Source organism: Acomys minous (genome assembly GCF_964271855.1).
Source record: "Acomys minous genome assembly, chromosome: 2".
Lineage (NCBI taxonomy): Eukaryota > Metazoa > Chordata > Mammalia > Rodentia > Muridae > Acomys > Acomys minous.
The window spans coordinates 85,547,551-85,565,562 of record NC_140484.1 but is presented as its reverse complement, the minus strand read 5'-3'; the positions used below and the strand labels follow the sequence as shown (position 1 = coordinate 85,565,562).

Genomic DNA, 18,012 nt, shown 5'->3' with positions numbered 1-18,012 from the left:
GAGTCAAGTCATACCCCACGGGTCCTGTCCACTAGGCTGAGGAACGCCACGGGAATTTTGAGGAGCGGCTTCGGCAGCTGGAAGCACAGCTGGAGGAGAAGAACCAGGAGCTGCAGCGGGTGAGCGGGGCGAGGGAGCCAAAGGAACTGCGAGGTGGGCGGGGCTTAGCTTAGATGATGGGCAAGGTTTATACCAGTATGAGGGGCAGGGCTTGGAAGCGCGCGAGTTTGTGAGTGTGTGCGTGTGTGTCTGTGCGTGTGTGTGCGTGCCTTTGTGTGTGTATGTGTATGTGCGTGTCTTTGTGTGTGTGTATATTTGTGTGTGTGTGTGTGTGTGTGTGTGTGTGTGTGTGTGTGTGCGTGTGTGTGTGATAGAGCTTAGATGAGGAGCCAGCCTGGGACAACGCTTAGTGGAGTGGGTGAGGTAGCTTCTGGAGCTTACCTGAAAGGGCTGGGTAGGATGTCTGAGGCGTAAATGAGGAGTGGGACTGGGTGGGACTAAGCTGAGGGGATAGCTCTGGTGGAGCTGGCCTAGAAAGAGAGAGAGAGAGAGGGCCTGAGAATAAGGACAGGGCCTTAGCGGAATACCAGGGCCAGTGGGATATACATGGGGGGGCGTGGTGCGAATACCTCTGGGGAGGGGCTAAAGCGAGGGGGCGGAGCTTAGATGAGGGGTAGGGTAGGTGGGAACCAAGATGGGCGAAGTAGGGCCCAGGTGCAGGGCAATGATGCGGGAAGGGCCCTCTTGGCAGTGTGTGCGCCCTGTTTCCCTTCGCTCAGGCCCGGCAGAGGGAGAAGATGAACGATGACCACAACAAACGGCTGTCAGAGACAGTGGACAAGTTGCTGAGCGAGTCCAACGAACGGTTACAGCTTCACCTCAAGGAACGCATGGGGGCACTGGAGGAGAAGGTACACCCGCCCCCTCTCTAGGCCTTTGACAACTAGGGTTGCCTCTAGCTGCCATCCTAGGGACCATATGTCTCCCTCAGAGCTGAGACCTCCCTACTCAGGAACTGTTCTGTGGCTGACCATCCCAAGAGCAGACCTGTCCTAGGCCACCACCTCTCAGCCTGGCCTGGCCCTTTCACTCCACCCCTGTCCCCACAGAACTCCCTGAGTGAGGAGATCGCTAACATGAAGAAGCTTCAGGATGAGCTTCTGCTGAACAAGGTGAGGGCCTGGACCTCGGAGGGGAAGTCACGGAGCGGCCTGCTCCTCACAGCAGCAGCGTCCCACCTGATACCTCTGCCTCCTCCCCACAGGAGCAGCTCTTGGCTGAGATGGACCGGATGCAGATGGAGATCGACCAGCTCCGGGGGAGGCCACCCTCCTCCTACTCCAGGTGACAAAAGCCTTCCCGTCCTTCCTCTGCCCAGGGAGCCCAAACGGTCAGCCCGTCCCTTCATGTCCACTCCTCATCTTCAACTGCTTGTCCCCCCCCTTTTTTTTTTAATTTTTATAGTACTTGGGATCAAATCTCAGGGCTCCAAGCATGCTGTCACCCACCAAGCCACACTTCCCAGCCTCTCATTGGGTGACTCTAGGCAGGAGCCCAACCTCTGAGCTACACCCCCACCTCCTCACTGGGAAATTCTGATTTCTACTTCTGTACATATCCCGCCTTTTTGCTTTTCTTGTGCTTTTTTTTCCCCATTGTTGTTGTTGGGTTTTTGTTTGTTTGTTTGTTTGTTTGTTTGTTTGTTTTTTGAGACAGGGTTTCTCTGTGTATCCTGGGCTGTCCTGGACTCACTTTGGCTTTTCTTTACAATACAGGATCTCACTAAGTTGCCCAGGCTAGCTTTGAACCTGTAATTCCTCTGCCATAGCCTCACAAGTAGCTGAGACTATACGTTTACACCACCAGGTCCAGGTTTATCCATTTTGTTTATTTAAGAATATTTTAGTCAGGCAGTGGTGTGCACACCTTTAATTGCAGCACTTTAGAGACAGAGGCAGGTGGGTCTCTGAGTTCGAGGCCAGCCTAGTCTATAGAGTGAGTTCTAGGACAGCCAGGGCTTACATAGAAAAAATCCTGTCTCAACAAAACAAAACAAAAACAAAAGCAAACAAACAAAAACTAATAAAATTTTACAAATTTGTCCTTCGGCAGATTTATATATGTATCTTGATCATATCCAGTGCCAACTCTCCCACAAAACATTTCATTCCCAATTTATTTATTTATTTTTGCCACCCCAGCCCAGGCAGCCCTGTCCCCCCTGTCTTCTGATCTCTCTTTTCCTGGCCCCTGGGCCCTTGACAATCCTCTCTGTGCCGCTCACAGGTCGCTCCCCGGCAGTGCCCTGGAGCTGCGTTACTCCCAGGCACCAACCTTACCCTCGGGTGCACCTCTGGATCCTTATGGGCCTGGCAGTGGCCGGGCAGGCAAGAGGGGCCGCTGGTCGGGGGCCAAGGATGAGTCTTCCAAGGTCAGCAGCCGCCTCCTGGGGGGGAGGGGGGCAGACGGAGGGCGGTGGTGGGGAGGGCAGCTGGGTTTGTGTGGCTCAGGGAGGATTCTGGGATGGAAGGTCCTATCTCTCTGACTCACTGGCTTCTCTCCCGGCCTCCAACACCACCATCCTCCTGCCTGCGCGTCTCATCTTCCTCCTCTGATTTACATGGTGAGTGTTGGAGAGGAGGAAGAGTGGAGATTCCCCGAGTGGGCGGGGCCAGGTGGAGAGAAGCTGGTGGGGAGGGAGGAGTCGTGGGTGCGTGTGAGCATGGCTTAGGGACAGTTAGGAGCCAGTAAGGAAGAGACTGTGCTGCGGAGGGAGCACATTTAGTAAAGTGCCTGCTGGGTAAGCGCCAGCAAAGGAGTTTTCAGATTCCCAGCACACGTGTAAGATGCGTGCTGGATGCTTCCTGTCTCAGCTCTGGGGAGGGGCAGGCGGCAGGATCTCTGAAGCTTGCGGTTGGCCAGTTTGGAGAGAGAACGCGGGGTCCAGTGAGAGACGATGTCTCAAAATATAAGGGGGGCTGGGCCTGTTGGCAAACGCCTTCATCACAGCACCCAGGAGTCCTGGGCAGCTAGCTGGGTCTCTGTGAGTTCCAGGCCAGCAAGGTCAACACAGTGAGACCCTGTTTGAAACAAACAAACAAACAACAGGGAAAAAATAAAATTAAAATAAAAATAGGACCAGCGAGCCGCGTCTGTGAGTCAAGGCATTTGCAGCTTAGCGCACACCTTTAATCCCAGCACAACTCAGGAGACAGAGGCAGTGAGTGAATCTTTGTGAGTTCGAAGCCAGCCTGGTCTACAAAGTGAGTTCAGGACAGCCAGGGTTATTATCCAGAGAAACCCTGTTTTGAAAAACAAAACAAAAACAAAAACAAAAGAATCATATGAACAGTGAGTGAGGACACGGAGCTACGGCTTCTACGTAGGCACACCTTTAAAAAAAAAAGATGTGGGGGAGATACGGCTCAGTGGTTAAGAATGCCCTGCGTCCAGTGTCCAGCATCCATGTCTGGCTTCCGTGGGAACCAGAAACGCTCACAGTGCACACACATACACGCAGGCAGCAAGCCGCTTACACACACATAATAAAATGAATAAACACGTTGTAAAAAGAAAAGAAGAGACTTTCAGGACGTATCGGGATGCGCACGGCACAGAACACCGCAGGTGTTGGAGGATTTAACGAGGTCACCAGGCTTGTACAACAAGGATTTCACACATTCAGTTCTCTCTTAGGTCAAAGGGGAGGCCTGCTAAGAGCGTAGCTAGCGATATAGCTCACCCAAAGCTAGCCATAGGTGACACCATGGCTCCATCACCATAGTGCAAAAAAAAATAAAAAATAAAAATAAAGAAATAGAAAAATAAGAAAAGGAAGGATCTAAACCAGAAGAGCATCATGGGATGCGGGTGGGGTCGGGAGTGTGGGCAAAACCATGTACCAACCTCTGCCCTCACCCACAGGGACAGGATTGGGATCGGTCTGCCCCTGCTGGGTCCATCCCGCCCCCGTTCCCTGGAGAGCTGGATGGCTCGGATGAGGAGGAGGCCGAGGGGATGTTCGGGGCTGAGTTGCTGTCCCCCAGCGGGCAAGCTGATGTGCAGACGCTGGCCATCATGCTGCAGGAGCAGCTGGAAGCAATCAACAAGGAAATCAAGTGAGCCCCAGCCTGCGGCGCCGTGCCCGAGCTGTCCCCGCAGCCCCGGAAGCTCCTTTCCGGACAGTCAGTCCTCACCCCACGGCTCTAAGCCTACTTTCCCATTGCGGCCACGCAATCCTCCCAGACAACACTCCACAGCGCGGACCACCACTGCTGTCTGCATCAGCGTCCCTGGGGTGGCACTCATTCCCAAGAGTGGGGTCCACAGTCCCAAGCCTCAACTCTGCAGAAGGAACCTTCAAGAAAACCGTGGCTCCACGTAACCGTATCCTAGAGCCTCCTGATCCTGCAAGAGTCTCACAACAACCACGCACAAATGTTTCCCTCACAAGGAAATCAAGAACCTCAGCTTGGGCTGGGAATGTATTTACTTGGTAGAGCATTTACTTAGCTAAGTCTGTGAGGCCCTGGGTTCCATCTGTAGCATGGAAAAGAAAAGAAGGAAGGGAAGGGAAGGAAGAAAGGGGGGAAAGCTAGGAAATAAAGTGAAAGAATGAAAGAAAAAAGTAACAGGGAAGGAAGGGGTTTCAGAGATAGCGCAGTGCTTAAAGAAATGTCATGCTCACTAGAGAACTGGCGTCCGGAGCCCACAGGGATGGCAGGTGGACCGGGTGGCTCACCTGACACTACAGCCTCTGAAGGCAGGATGGGCTGCTCCAGGAAGCTGCCTACCAGGACCAGCCATGTCAGCAAGTTCTGTGCCTGGCTGGAAGACGCCGGCCGGCTCAGTGGCTTAGGAGAAGAACGGCCGATGATGCTGTGGACGTCAACGTCAGGCATTTACACCCACACGCTGCCCACACACACGCAAAACCATGCGTACACACAGGCATCACACACACACACACACACACACACACACACACACACACGAGTGAAGGGAGAAAGGAAAGAAAAATTGAACCTTAACTGTACCCACGAGGAGTTCCTGGCTGGTAGCATAGTTTTTCAGGAAGCCCACAGAGTCTCCAGAAATGGTCTGATTTGGCCATTCTGTGGTCAGTCTTTATGGGCCCCCAGGAAGTAAGGCTAACACAGCCACATTCTAACTCAAACTACATTCATCCACTCTCCCTTACTGGATAAATTCATGACCTTCTACACCCTACTTTGATCAACTTTGAGACCACCTGATCGTAGCATTTTGTTCTTGCAGTTTTTTGTATTTGTTTTTTGAGGCAGGGTTTCTCTGTGTAGCTCTGGCTGTCCTGGAACTCCCTCTGTAGACCAGGTTGGCCTTGAACTCAGAGATCCGCCTGCCTCTGCCTCCCGAGTGCTGGGATTAAAGGGCTTTTGTTAACCTCTTCTGATAGAAACCACAGCTACTCAGCCCAAATCCTTCAGTGATTTCTTGAGACTCTCAGGGGTTCTGGCCTCCTTTGAGCCCGGAGGCTATGGACAAGGAGTCCACAGAAGCATTCTTAAGTCCCTTCGTTGTCCTGAGCCACGCCCTCCTCCCCTCCCTGGCCTTTCTGTGGCTGCCCATCCCCTCCATCCTCCACCTCTAGTTTTCTTTCTCCCTTCCCAGGCTAATCCAAGAAGAGAAGGAGACGACAGAGCAGCGGGCAGAAGAGCTGGAGAGCCGGGTGTCCAGTTCCGGCCTCGACTCGCTGGGACGGTACCGCAGCAGCTGTTCACTGCCACCCTCGCTCACCACCTCCACCCTCGCCAGCCCCTCACCTCCCAGCTCTGGCCATTCCACCCCTCGCCTGGCACCCCCCAGTCCTGCCCGGGAGGCCACCGATAAGACCGTGAGTATTAGAATCTGTTACCCCAGCCCAGTGGAGGTGGGAGAGCTCAGGAACAGAGCTTACTGCCAATAACTGCCACAGTGGCTTCCAGAAGCATCCTTGGCCCTCTCAAAACTTCCAAGGGCCACGGGAAAGCTGCTTTCTGGAGACTTAAGTAGTTGGCTGTGGTCTACTTGGACTTGTTATACTGTGTGTGTGTGTGTGTGTGTGTGTGTGTGTGTGTGTGTGTGTGAGAATGTGTGTCTGTATGTGAGTGACTGTGTGTGTGTGTATGTGAGTGTGTGTGAGTGTGTGTGTGTGTGATTCATGAGCATGCCATAGCACTCCTTGTGGAGGTGTGAGGGCATTTCTAGCCTTTGGTTCTCTCCTAGCATGTGGAACGTGGTGACAGGAACTCAAGTTACCAAGCTTGTAGCAAGTTGTTTACCCACTGTGCTTATCCCAGCAACCCTACTTTGATGTGTTTTCTTTCTATTCTTTTTCTTTCTTTCTTTTTTTGGTTTTTCAAGACAGGGTTTGTCTGTGTAGCCTTGGCTGTCCTGGACTCTCCTTGTAGATCAGGCTGGCCTCGAACTCACAGCGATCTGCCTGCTCTGCCTCGCAAGTGCTGGGATTAAAGGTGTGCGCCACCACTGCCTGGCTGTGTCCGTGCTTTCTTATTTTCTTTCTTTCTTTTTTTTTTGTTTTTGCTTTGGTTTGGTTTTGGTTTTTTGTTTTTCGAGACAGGGTTTCTCTGTGTAGCCGTGGCTGTCCTGGACTCGCTTTGTAGACCAGGCTGGCCTCAAACTCACAGCAATCCTCCTGTCTCTGCCTCCTGAGTGCTGAGATTAAAGGCGTGCGCCACCACGTCTGGCTGAGATCTATAATCTTTAAATGACCTTTGAGAACTTGAGTATGGTGACTCAACACCTGTCACCCCAGTGCTTGTGTGGCTCAGGCAAGGGGATTGCTGTGAGTCTGAGGCCAACTTCGACACACAGTGAAACCCTATTTTGAAAGGAGGAGGTGGAGGAGAAAGAAGAGGAAGAGGAGAGAGAGAGCTGGGAGGAGAAAATTAACCTTGAAGGAGGCAGATCACGTGCGATTCTGTTTCATTGTTTTACTTCTGTGTGTCGTGCTTCCTGACCACTGTTAGCATTCTTTGAGGCCACACTTCTGTCATTTCTTGAAGAGCTACTTCCTGTACCGGCTTCTCCAGTTCCGGGGGACCACAGCCACTGCTGTTGTGCCCCCATCTGATCTAGACTACCCTTCTTTCAAGTTAGTGCCCAAGCGAGGGACAGCTCAGACAGCCTCCCGCACCCCACAATTAACACCCCCACTATGATCCTCAAGCTAAGTCTGCATCTGTCGCCATCCCCAGAACCATGTCCCCAAGGAGGAAGCTGGTGTGCCACGAGGGGAGGGCCCAGCCATTCCAGGAGACACCCCGCCACCCACTCCTCGGTCGGCCCGTCTTGAAAGGATGACCCAGGCTTTGGCACTGCAGGCGGGGTCCCTGGAAGATGGGGCACCTCCCCGGGGAAGGTTAGTGGGGATGTGGGTTGACAATGGGGAAGGGGCAAAGACATGTGTGTCTGTGGGGGGGGGCAGGGGAGGACAGTGACCATCCCAGGCTCTTCCCTGTCTCTCTAGTGAGGGCACCCCAGATTCCCTCCACAAAGCCCCTAAGAAGAAGAGCATCAAGTCATCCATAGGTCGGCTCTTCGGCAAGAAAGAAAAGGGCCGGATGGGACCCCCAGGCCGGGAAAGTTCTTCTCTGGGTCAGTTCGGTAACGCCAACCCCCTCCCCGCCTCCCTCCCTCCCTCCCTTTCTTCCTCCTTCCCTCCTTCCCCCTCCCTCTCTCCCAACCTTCCCCTTTGCTAGAAATTAATTTCTACTTTCATTAGGTAATACTTTTTTTCTCTCTCTATTGCGGTGCTGGGAATTGAACCTAGGGTCTAATGCATGCTCTGTGAGCACGCTACCACTAAGCTGTATTTCCAGGCCCTGCTTTTTTTTTTCTTTTAGTTAAAAACTTGCATTATAGAGTCGGGCGGTGGTGGCACACGCCTTTAATCCCAGCACTGCCTCAGGAGGCAGAGGCAGGGGGATCGCTGTGATTTTGAGGCCAGCTTGATGTACAAAGAGTCCCAGACAACCAGGACTATTATACAGAGAAACCCTGTCTCCAAAAAAAAATTGCATTATAATTTTATGTGTTCTTTTTTTTTTTTTTTAAGATTTTATTTATTATTATGTATATAGTATTCTGTCTGCATGAACATTTGCAAGCCAGAAGAGGGCATCAGGTCTCAGGATAGATGGTTGTGAGCCACCATGTGGTTGCTGGCAGGTGGCGCACTTAACCACTGAGCCATCTCTCCAGCCCCAATTCTGTGTGTTCTTGATGCACGTATACTGAGGTCAGAGGACAACTTTGTGAAGTTGGATCTCTCCTTCCACTTTCCTTATGTAGCCCCAGCTGTTCTGGGATTATCTTTGTAGACCAGGCTAGCCCCGAGCCCAATGAGATCCTCCTCCCTCTGCCTCCCAGGAGTGGAGATCAAAGGTGTGCAGCAGGGTGCCGGGCCCTGTTTTGTTTGTTTGCTCGTTTTGCTATGTAACTCTGGCCAGCCTGGTATTTGCTTTGTAGCATAGAAGGGCCTTGAGCTCGAGGCATTCTTTTTTGTTTTTTAAGATTTATTTGTTCGGGCTGGAGAGGTGGCTCAGAGGTTAAGAACACTGCCTGCTCTTCCAAAGGTCCTGAGTTCAAGTCCCAGCGACCACATGGTGGCTCACAACCATCTATAATGAGAGCTGGTGCCCTCTTCTGGCGTGCAGGCACATATGCATTGTATACATAATAAAAATTAAAAAAAAAGATTTATTTGTTCATTATGTATACAGTGTTTTTACCTGCCTGTTCCCCTGCACGCCAGAAGAGGGCACCAGATCTCATTCTAGATGGCTGTGAGCCACCATGTGGTTTCTGGGAATTGAACTCAGGACCTCTGGAAGAGCAGACAGTGCTCTTTAACTGCTGAGCCATCTCCCCAGCCCTTTGTTTTGTTTTGTTTTGTTTTGTTTTGTTTTGTTTTGAGACAGGGTTTCTCTGTGTAGCCTTGACTGTCCTGGGCTCATTTTGTAGACCAGGCTGGCCTCGAACTCACAGAGATCCTCCTGCCTCTGCCTCCCGAGTGCTGCAATTAAAGGGGTGTGCTCAGAGCTGGTGGTGTTCTTGCTGCCTTTCCGGGGCTTGGGGATGTCTCCCATGAGCCACCACATTCCCTGACCCAAGACTTCACTAATTTTGATGCTTCCTTGCCTCTAGCTGGGACACCCTCTGATGAAACACTGGCCACTGACCCTCTGGGGCTAGCCAAACTGACTGGCCCAGGAGATAAGGACCGGAGGAACAAGAGGAAGTGAGTGAAGGGTCTGGGATGGGGGTAGATACTGGTGAGGTCGTGACCTGTGACCCTTCCCTTTCCAGGGCATCTGGGAACACCTTTCTTTATGGCTTTGCTGTCTGGGTGGGGAAGGCGGGTTTTCAGGGCATCATACCTTACTGCACTTCTTGAAGGGGCTTTGATTGTGTGCACCTGCGTGAGAGGTCCACGGGAAGGGTTCACAGCCTCTCTCGTCTACCTTCTCTTGTAGGCATGAGCTTCTGGAAGAAGCCTGTCGCCAGGGCCTGCCTTTTGCTGCCTGGGATGGCCCCACCGTGGTCTCCTGGCTGGAGGTATTCTGACATTGCAATGACCTTAGTGTAGAGTTACTAATCCAACCCCCGAACGCCCCTCCTCCACTTTAGTTTTGTCTCACTCTGTAGCTCAGGCTAACCTCAAACTCATAGCAATCCTCCTGCCTCAGCCTCTTGAATGCTGGGATTACAAACCTGAGCCACCGTGCCAGGCCTTTACCCTCAGCTCTGACAGCTGCTCCAATCCAGAGCTGGTTGGCTCTACCCAACACAAGCCCAGAAGTGGGGTGGGTGGGAGGCCAGGACCCGAGGCTCTAAGGGAAACCACTTCCTCTTCCTCCCACCCCTGCTCACTCTATCTGCCTCTTCTGGCCTCTCCCTGTATCTGCCAATTTGTATCTGTCTTTCCATCTGTCCCGTCCCTATTCATTCCTCGGTCTTCTCCCACGTGTCTCTGTCTTCCCGCGTCTGTTCCTTTGCCTGCGAACTTTCCCCATCTGTGTCTCTCTCTCCCCTGACTCCTCCACATTCTCGCCTCCCCGTGGCCTCAGCTCTGGGTGGGCATGCCAGCGTGGTACGTGGCCGCCTGCCGGGCCAATGTCAAGAGCGGCGCCATCATGGCTAACCTGTCAGACACCGAGATCCAGCGGGAAATCGGCATCAGCAATCCACTGCACAGGCTCAAGCTGCGCCTCGCCATTCAGGAGATGGTGTCCCTCACGTCGCCCTCGGCTCCTGCCTCCTCCCGCACTGTGAGTGCCTGCCAACCAACGCGCACGCACACACGCATGCGCGCTCCTGCCCAGTGCCACCGGCGCCAGCCGACCGCCAATCCTGGGCCCACTGGCTGCATTTCCCACGGGCCCTGCCTCCATGTGTCATGGGTGGTTACAGAGGACATCTCTTTCAGGGACTCTGTGGCCTGTTAGCCCCCAAGACTTTCTTCCTGGGGATTTCACCACTTCCAAGAGACTGTGCAGATCCACAGTTTTCTTTTTCTTTCTTTCTTCCTTCCTTTCTTTCTTTCTTTCTTTCTTTCTTTCTTTCTTTCTTTCTTTTTATTGTTTTGAGACAAGATCTCACTTAGGTAGGGCCAGCTGGCCTGGACTTCACTATGTTGACCAGGCTGGGCTCGAACTTACAGAGATCTACCTTCCTTTACCTCCTGAGCCGGCCCCACAGTGCCTACACAGCTTTTTCCTAAGAAGTCTCAAATGGGCAGACAATTATCAGTACCTGCATCTGAGGCCAGCCTGGGCTACTGAATAAGTTCAAGGTCAGCCTGGGCTATTTGGTGAGACATTGCCTCATAGTAAAAAGAAACGGCTCAGTGGGTAAAGGTGCGGACACCAAGCCTGACCACGTGAGGTCAATCCCTGGAGCCCACCTGGGAAGAAGAGCAACTTGAATAATTGTCCTCTGACCTTCATCACACACACACACACACACACACACACACACACTGGACGTTATTTTTAAGGTGTTTTTTTTTTTGTTTTTTGTTTTTTGTTGTTGTTGTTTTTTCGAGACAGAGTTTTTCTGTGTAGTCTCTGCTGCCCTGGACTCGCTTTGTAGACCAGGCTGGCCTTGAACTCAGAGATCCACCTGCCTCTGCCTCCTGAGTGCTGGGATTAAAGGCGGGCGCCACCACGCCCAGCCAGTTTTTTTCTTTTTTGAGACAGTTTCTCTATGTAGCCCTGGCTGTTTTAGAACTCGATCTGTAGACCAGGCTGGCCTCAAACTCACCGAGACCCACCTGCCTCTGCTGAGATTAAGGGTGTGCACCACCAAGCTGGGCTCATTTTAAACATTTTTTAAGTGAAAAAGAGCTCAGTGCTGGCCTTGCGTAGCAAGCTCAGGGTTGGAGGTTCCGTAGTGACTTGAGCACTGAAGAAAAGGGAAAGAGAATTACACATAGCTGTGTCTAATTTCACTGTAAATGGAACTTGCTCTGTAGACCAGGCTGACCACTGGCCTCTGCCTCCCAACTATTGGGAAAGGTGTACACCACCAATACCCAGCTTCTCTTGGGTTCTTGGGTGTAAAATTTTTTTTAAAGATTTATTTATTTATTAAGTATACAGTGTTTTGCCTGCCATGTATGCCTTCCTGCTAGAAGAGGGCACCAGATCTCATTATAGATGGTTTTGAGCCACCATGTGGTTGCCGGGACTTGAACTCAGGGCCTTTTCAAGAGTAGCCTGTGCTCTTAACCTCTGAGCCATCTCTTCAGCCCCTCTTGGGTATAGTTTAAGGGCAAGACAAAAAAGTTATCCTCTAAAATTGCCATCAATAGACATCTTTTCCTCCTTTGGGCCTTCACAACCTTAACAAACTCCTCAAGTTGTTTTTGAAATAAGGACTCACTTTGGGCCTCACTCGGGCTGGCTTGGGACCACCCATTGTGATGCTGTGGCCGCAGACCACAAGAATGGGGGGGGGGGCACATTGCCATTGCCATTATTTTTATTTGAGTGTGTGTGTGTCCTAGAGATTCCACAAGGCCTTGCGAATGCATACCACCCCTAGCTAGCTCTGGAGAATGGCTTGCAGCTCCAGTGCTGAGCAAATCCATAACCATCCTCCTGTAAGACAGCGGCTCCCTGTGCTGAACAAATCTGTAGCCATCCTCCTGTAAGACAGCGGCTCCCTGGGTGGCTCGGCTTGTCTTGTTCTTGCAGTCCTGCCCCTGCCCCCTGAGTGCTGGGGTCACAGGTCTGTCCCACCATGCTGGGCTCACGGAGGTACACATGTTCACCGTGTGCTCCGTCATGGTCCTCATCAGGAGCCGAGGGCTCTGAGTCTACATAGGCATTGATGGCTCGTAGGGCAGAGGTGTTAGCAGCAGTGGCCTCACAGAACGGCAAACACCCGTCCCTTTGCTGTCTGTTATCCCCTTTTTGGACCTCACTGTGTCCAGAGTGGTGACATCAAGGGCACAAGGCCACATGCACTTGCTCATACAGAAGCTCTAACTTTTTTTTAAATGTATTTTACATGTATGAGTATTTTACACGTATGAGTATTTTACCTGCATGAATATATGTATGAATGCCTGGTGCCCTTGGAGGTCAGAAGAGGCCATCAGATCTCCTGGCAATGGAGTTTCAGATGACTACGGGCTGCTATGTGTGTGCAGCAACCAAACCAGAATCCTCTGCAAGAACACATGAGCACATGTTCTTTTTTCCTTTTTTCTGAAAGAGATTTCTCTGTGTAGCCCTGGAACTCACTCTGTACACCAGGCTGTCCTGCTTCTGCCTCCCAAATGCCGGGATTAAAGGCGAGTGGGAGTAGCCCTAGTGCAACAGACAGCTTTTGTTTTTGTTTTTTCAAGACAGGGTTTCTCTGTGTAGCCTTGGCTGTCCTGGACTCTCTTTGTAGACCAGGCTGGCCTCGAACTCATAGAGACCCGCCTGCCTCTGCCTCCCGAGTGCTGGGATTAAAGGCGTGCGCCACTACCACCCGGCTCCCACATTTTGTAAATTAAAATTTTATGACCAGCACAGAGCACGTGTGGGATGGCGCTTGGGTCATCAGGTGTGGTGGCAAGCACCTTTCCCTGCCGAGCCCTCTTACTGGAGCTTGCCAGCTCTTATGCCTCAGAAAGGAAGATGCCCAAGACAGGTTCATCTCTTTGTTGTCATCTGGCCTTTGAAACCCCAAACAGAAGCCAGGTGGTGGTGGCGCAAGCTCAGGAGGCAGAGGCAGGTGGATCTCTGTGAGTTCGAGGTCAGCCTGATCTACAAAGCGAGTCCAGGACAGCGAAGGCTACACAGAGAAACCCAATCTGGAAAAACCAAAGAAAGAAAGAAAGAAAGAAAGAAAGAAAGAAAGAAAGAAAGAAAGAAAGAAAGAAACCCCAAACAGAATGAACATAACAAATGAGTCAGGTGGGGTGAAAGGAAACCATCTGTACTCTGTGCCGTCTCCCAACCCATAACTCCTGGCGCCCTCAGCCCACAGGAAACGTGTGGATGACGCATGAGGAAATGGAGTCTCTGACAGCAGCTACAAAACCCGTGAGTGCTTCCTGCTGGTGGCCCCGGGGGTGGCGCTCTTCCTACTGGGTGCGGGGACCGGGCGGTGTCTGTCTGTCCGTGCATCGTCTGTCCCTTCTGCTCTCCTCTGCCTGTCCCCTTAACCCACCCTTCTCTCCCCCTCTTCCCACTAACGGGTCAGGAGACCAAGGAGATCAGCTGGGAGCAGGTAGGGGCGCAGGGCGGGTGGACGCATGAACAGGTTGTGCACGCTGCATGGTCTTTCTCTGCGCCCCACCCCTTGTCAGAACATCCCACGACCCTGCCCCGGAGGGGAAGTCCGCAGCATGGAGATCAGCTGTGGACTGGTTCATAGTGGCTTGGTGGGAGACAAAGTGGAAGCCTTCCGTGTTGGTCTCCAGCCTGGTGCACGGGCCATTCCATGGTTGTGGATTGCTTGGGAGCTGGGGATTGTGGGATTGCTGGAACCGGAGGGAACTGCCTGGAGTGCCGAGGTGCCAGGGTTTCCATTAGGGTTGGGGAATAGGGCTGGCTGCGCAGTTTGGTGACTCCAGGGTTAGCTGAGCTAGTTGTGGTGGCAGCAAGGTGCGCCAGGCAATCCAGGTTGGGCTGTTACCTGGCCCTAAACGTGCAAAAGACTTTGGGCCTGTCTCATAGCCTTGTCCAGACCTGGACTGCCTGGACTAGTATTTTCTCAGTGTTGTAGGAGTGACGGTCTCTGGGTGGCTCCTGACCTTTCAGGTGTAGTCTTGTTTAGGCTGAGTGCACGCAGATCGGCAGGGCTGGGGGTCAGTTGGTGCAGCCCTTGCCTAGAATAGAGGGTTAGGTTCCAGCACCAGCCTGGTGTGGGGGTACACACCTGTAACGCCAGCACTCAAGAGGGCGGAGGCAGGCGGATGTACAGTTCAAGGTCGTCCTCAGCTTCACTGCAAGTTTGGGGCTAGCCTGGGCTACACTAGACCCTGAGCTGGGCCGTTGTCCCCAGGCATACAGTTCTGTGGTGGGGAGGGAACTAACTTGGGGTGGGGTCTGGGTTTTGTCCTTTCCCCTGTACATACGGGAAGGTACAGAGGGCCTGACCCCCTCCCTCACCTGCCCATGGTCCCAGATCCTGGCATATGGCGACATGAACCACGAGTGGGTGGGGAACGACTGGCTGCCCAGCCTCGGGCTGCCCCAGTACCGAAGCTACTTCATGGAGTCGCTAGTGGACGCTCGGATGCTGGACCATCTGAACAAGAAGGAACTGCGAGGCCAACTCAAGATGGTGGACAGCTTCCACAGGTGGGGGCTGCCCGGCCAATGGGAACAGCCCAGGGGAGGAAGCCACGCCCCTAGAGAGGCTTTGGCCAGTGGGAAGTTCCGTGAAATGTTCACTTGGTGCTCCCGCAACCAAGAAGGTGCTCCGTAGGAAAATTGAAATCTCTTGTGGTCCTGGTGACTTGCTACTTGGGTGCCAGAAGATTGCTAAATTGAGGTTAGCCTGGATTACAGAGTGAGTTCAAGGCCGGGCCAGGAAATTTAGAAGTAAAAACAAAGTTCTGAAAGGAGAGAGAGAGAGAGAGAGAGAGAGAGAGAGAGAGAGAGAGAGAGAGAGAGAGAGAGAGAGAGAGAATATGCAAGTAACCACTTGTGCAATGGGGATTTGTGCTCTTTACACACACACACGCACGCACACACACACACACACACACACGAGAGAGAGAGAGAGAGAGAGAGAGAGAGAGAGAGAGAGAGAGAGAGAGAGAGAGAGAGAGAGAGAGAATTTGGTAAGAGCAATAACAGTGCCATGGGAAGGCTCCTAGGTGACTCAGTTTCCCCCCACCGCTCAGGGTTAGTCTGCACTATGGCATCATGTGCCTGAAACGGCTCAACTATGACCGGAAAGACCTGGAGCGGAGGAGGGAAGAGAGCCAGACCCAGATCAGAGGTGAGATCCTGTGGGGGGCAGGTGGGGAGAGGCAGGGCGGGGGAGGAGAGAGCCAGAGAAACCAAGAACGACTGGAAACAGGGTGGAGTCACCATGGGGGCGTGGCCAGAGAATAAAATGGGCGTGGAATCCTGTGCGAGACTGGCTGGGCCTGGCCACCCGGGTGCGCTGTCATGCAAGGGGCGGAGCCTGAATAGGGGGCTTTGCGAAGAGAGAATAAGAACCTGCTCACTAGGAGGCGCTGTCCGCATAAATAATGGGTGGAACCAGCCCTGGCTGCTTGGCTAGGGAGGGAAGTGGGAGTCACAGGCCTAGCGAGCCAGTTCCTTATGTGAGGGATGGAGCGCAGGGATGGCTAGGAAAGGAAATGAGGGTGAGGTTAGGCGACTTGGGCAGGGCTGGGAGGTGCACAGTTAAGAGTCCCTTTCATCCCCAGACGTGATGGTGTGGTCCAACGAACGGGTCATGGGTTGGGTGTCTGGTCTTGGCCTGAAGGAATTTGCTACGAATCTCACCGAGAGTGGGGTGCACGGGGCACTGCTGGCTCTAGATGAGACCTTCGACTACTCCGACCTGGCCTTGCTTCTCCAGATACCGACCCAGAATGCACAGGTGAGCCTCGGCTGCTCAGGGAGCACTCCCGCCCGCGTGCTCCCACCTCGCTTCACTAACCTCTCTCCTTCCTCCTCCACAGGCCCGGCAACTGCTGGAAAAAGAATTCAGTAACCTCATCTCTCTAGGCACAGACAGACGGCTGGATGAGGTGGGCGTGGGCAGCAGGTCTTGTCCCCAGTAGCACTTAAAAATCGGTGAAGGGGTGGGGCTTGTTGTTGCCAACCAATTGCAGTTGGAGGCTGATCCAAATGAGGGGCGTGGTGAATTCAGGGTCGGCGCTGGCGTTCTCCTCCTTCACCTTGGATTTCTATCGTACAATTAGGACAGTGCCAAGTCTTTCAGCCGCTCCCCTTCCTGGAGGAAGATGTTCCGGGAGAAGGACCTCCGGGGTGTAACCCCCGATTCGGCCGAGATGTTACCCCCCAACTTTCGCTCAGCTGCCGCAGGAGCCCTAGGCTCACCGGGGCTCCCACTCCGCAAACTGCAGCCGGAAGGTAGAGGTCTCTCGAATGTGACAGCCCAGACTCTATTCTATCTGGTCTATCCTGGGCTACAGAAGAGTGAGTTCAAGACAGCCAGGGCAGCGTAGTGACACTGTCTCAAAAAGTAAAAAGAGGGCTGAAGACATAGCTCATTGCGGGAGGAATACGAAAGAGTGCCCCAGTGAGGAGCTGGGGGTGTGGCTCGGGGGAGGGCATTTGACTAGCAATGTAGGGGCCCTTCAAGCTTCAGTACCGAGGAGCGGGGGATTCCCTGGGGAAAACTAGGGTGCTTCCAGGTTGAACCGCTGCTGCTCTCTCCAGGCCAGACTTCTGGGAGTTCAAGAGCAGATGGTGTCTCGGTCCGGACTTACTCCTGCTAGTGCGCACCTCCAGGTGAGGGACTCTGCCAGGTGATTTTTAGGGTTCAGGGTGGTGCAGCGGGGACGCGGGACGGCGTACCAAATGGTTCCCATTCGGTGACCTGTCTGGCCTCAATGCAAGCTGACCTCACTCTGACTCGGATGAAGACCCTTCCGAAGGCTGGGCCGTTTTCCCTCCTTTCCAGAGCGTGGTCTAGCCGGAGACCGCCGGGAGGGAGCTCGCACTGCGGACTGCACCGTCTAGACACACTAGCCGGGTGTGCGTGTTCCCGCCTCCCACATGGACTGGGCCTGGACCAAACCGCAGGAAATGGACTGAGAAGGGGGCAGCGGAAGAAGAGGACAGGAAGAAATCCCACCCTAAACTTCCGCCTCCCTTTTCTCTACTTTGTAATTTATTGATCCGTTTCGAATGGGAGCCAGGCGCCCTGCACCTGCGGACAGGGGGCGGGGCTTCCCTCTGGGGCCGCATGCGGGGAGAGGCCACCCCTCCCCTTTCTATTGCCCAGTCGCGGGGCCCAAGTCTTCCTTCGTCGTCCGCTAGGAGGGGAGGGGAGACTCGCTGCTACAAGCCTCGCCCCCCCTGTGCCACTCAGCCCTGCCCCGCTGCGTCTTGTCGCCAGTCCTCGGGGTCATCTGCAAGCGGGGTCCCCTGTCCCTCCTCCCGTGTCTCGTGTCCCCCGGGGCCTCCCCGCCCCCGTGCTATGGCGGTGTCTGTGCCCAAGGGTCAGGGACGCAACACAGCGTCCCCATTTCCCCTCCGGCTCCGGGGTTTGCATGGGAAAATCCCTCTGTCAGCTATGCCGCTGGGCGATGTGGCCTGGGGAGAGGACGGACAGCGGGGAGCCACCACCCCATCCTCGGTCGGCCTCCCGGCTCCAGGCGTTACTCAGTGATCACGGGTAAAAACCTACTGTTTCAAAAGCTCTGGTGTTGACCAGCCTTTTTTTGAGACAGGGTCTCACTTTGTAGTCTTGGCTGGCCTGGAACTCACAATGTAGACTAGGCTGGCCTCGAACTCACAGAGATCCGCCTGCCTCTGCCTC

The 18,012-nt window shown here is 53.5% G+C and overlaps 1 protein-coding gene across 4 annotated transcripts in view; it reads left to right on the top strand.

Moving 5' to 3' along the window:
• PPFIA3 (PTPRF interacting protein alpha 3) overlaps positions 1-17,305 on the top strand; it is a 28,938-nt gene extending 11,633 nt beyond the window's left edge. For 2 of the 4 annotated variants that reach the window (XM_084758801.1, XM_084758800.1), the window contains exons 10-30: positions 36-119; positions 780-911; positions 1,110-1,172; positions 1,265-1,344; positions 2,287-2,431; positions 3,925-4,118; positions 5,650-5,872; positions 7,236-7,399; positions 7,508-7,635; positions 9,187-9,280; positions 9,516-9,597; positions 10,110-10,310; positions 13,518-13,580; positions 13,741-13,767; positions 14,668-14,843; positions 15,392-15,489; positions 15,926-16,101; positions 16,184-16,252; positions 16,427-16,598; positions 16,908-16,979; positions 17,152-17,305. In XM_084758801.1, coding sequence (XP_084614927.1) covers positions 36-119; positions 780-911; positions 1,110-1,172; positions 1,265-1,344; positions 2,287-2,431; positions 3,925-4,118; positions 5,650-5,872; positions 7,236-7,399; positions 7,508-7,635; positions 9,187-9,280; positions 9,516-9,597; positions 10,110-10,310; positions 13,518-13,580; positions 13,741-13,767; positions 14,668-14,843; positions 15,392-15,489; positions 15,926-16,101; positions 16,184-16,252; positions 16,427-16,598; positions 16,908-16,966 — 2,430 coding nt within the window. In that variant the 3' untranslated portion in view covers positions 16,967-16,979; positions 17,152-17,305. The remainder of the gene's footprint in view (positions 1-35; positions 120-779; positions 912-1,109; positions 1,173-1,264; positions 1,345-2,286; positions 2,432-3,924; positions 4,119-5,649; positions 5,873-7,235; positions 7,400-7,507; positions 7,636-9,186; positions 9,281-9,515; positions 9,598-10,109; positions 10,311-13,517; positions 13,581-13,740; positions 13,768-14,667; positions 14,844-15,391; positions 15,490-15,925; positions 16,102-16,183; positions 16,253-16,426; positions 16,599-16,907; positions 16,980-17,151) is intronic. The other 2 variants (XM_084758802.1, XM_084758803.1) reach the window with 2 other exon arrangements.
• The last annotated feature ends 707 nt before the right edge of the window (positions 17,306-18,012 follow it).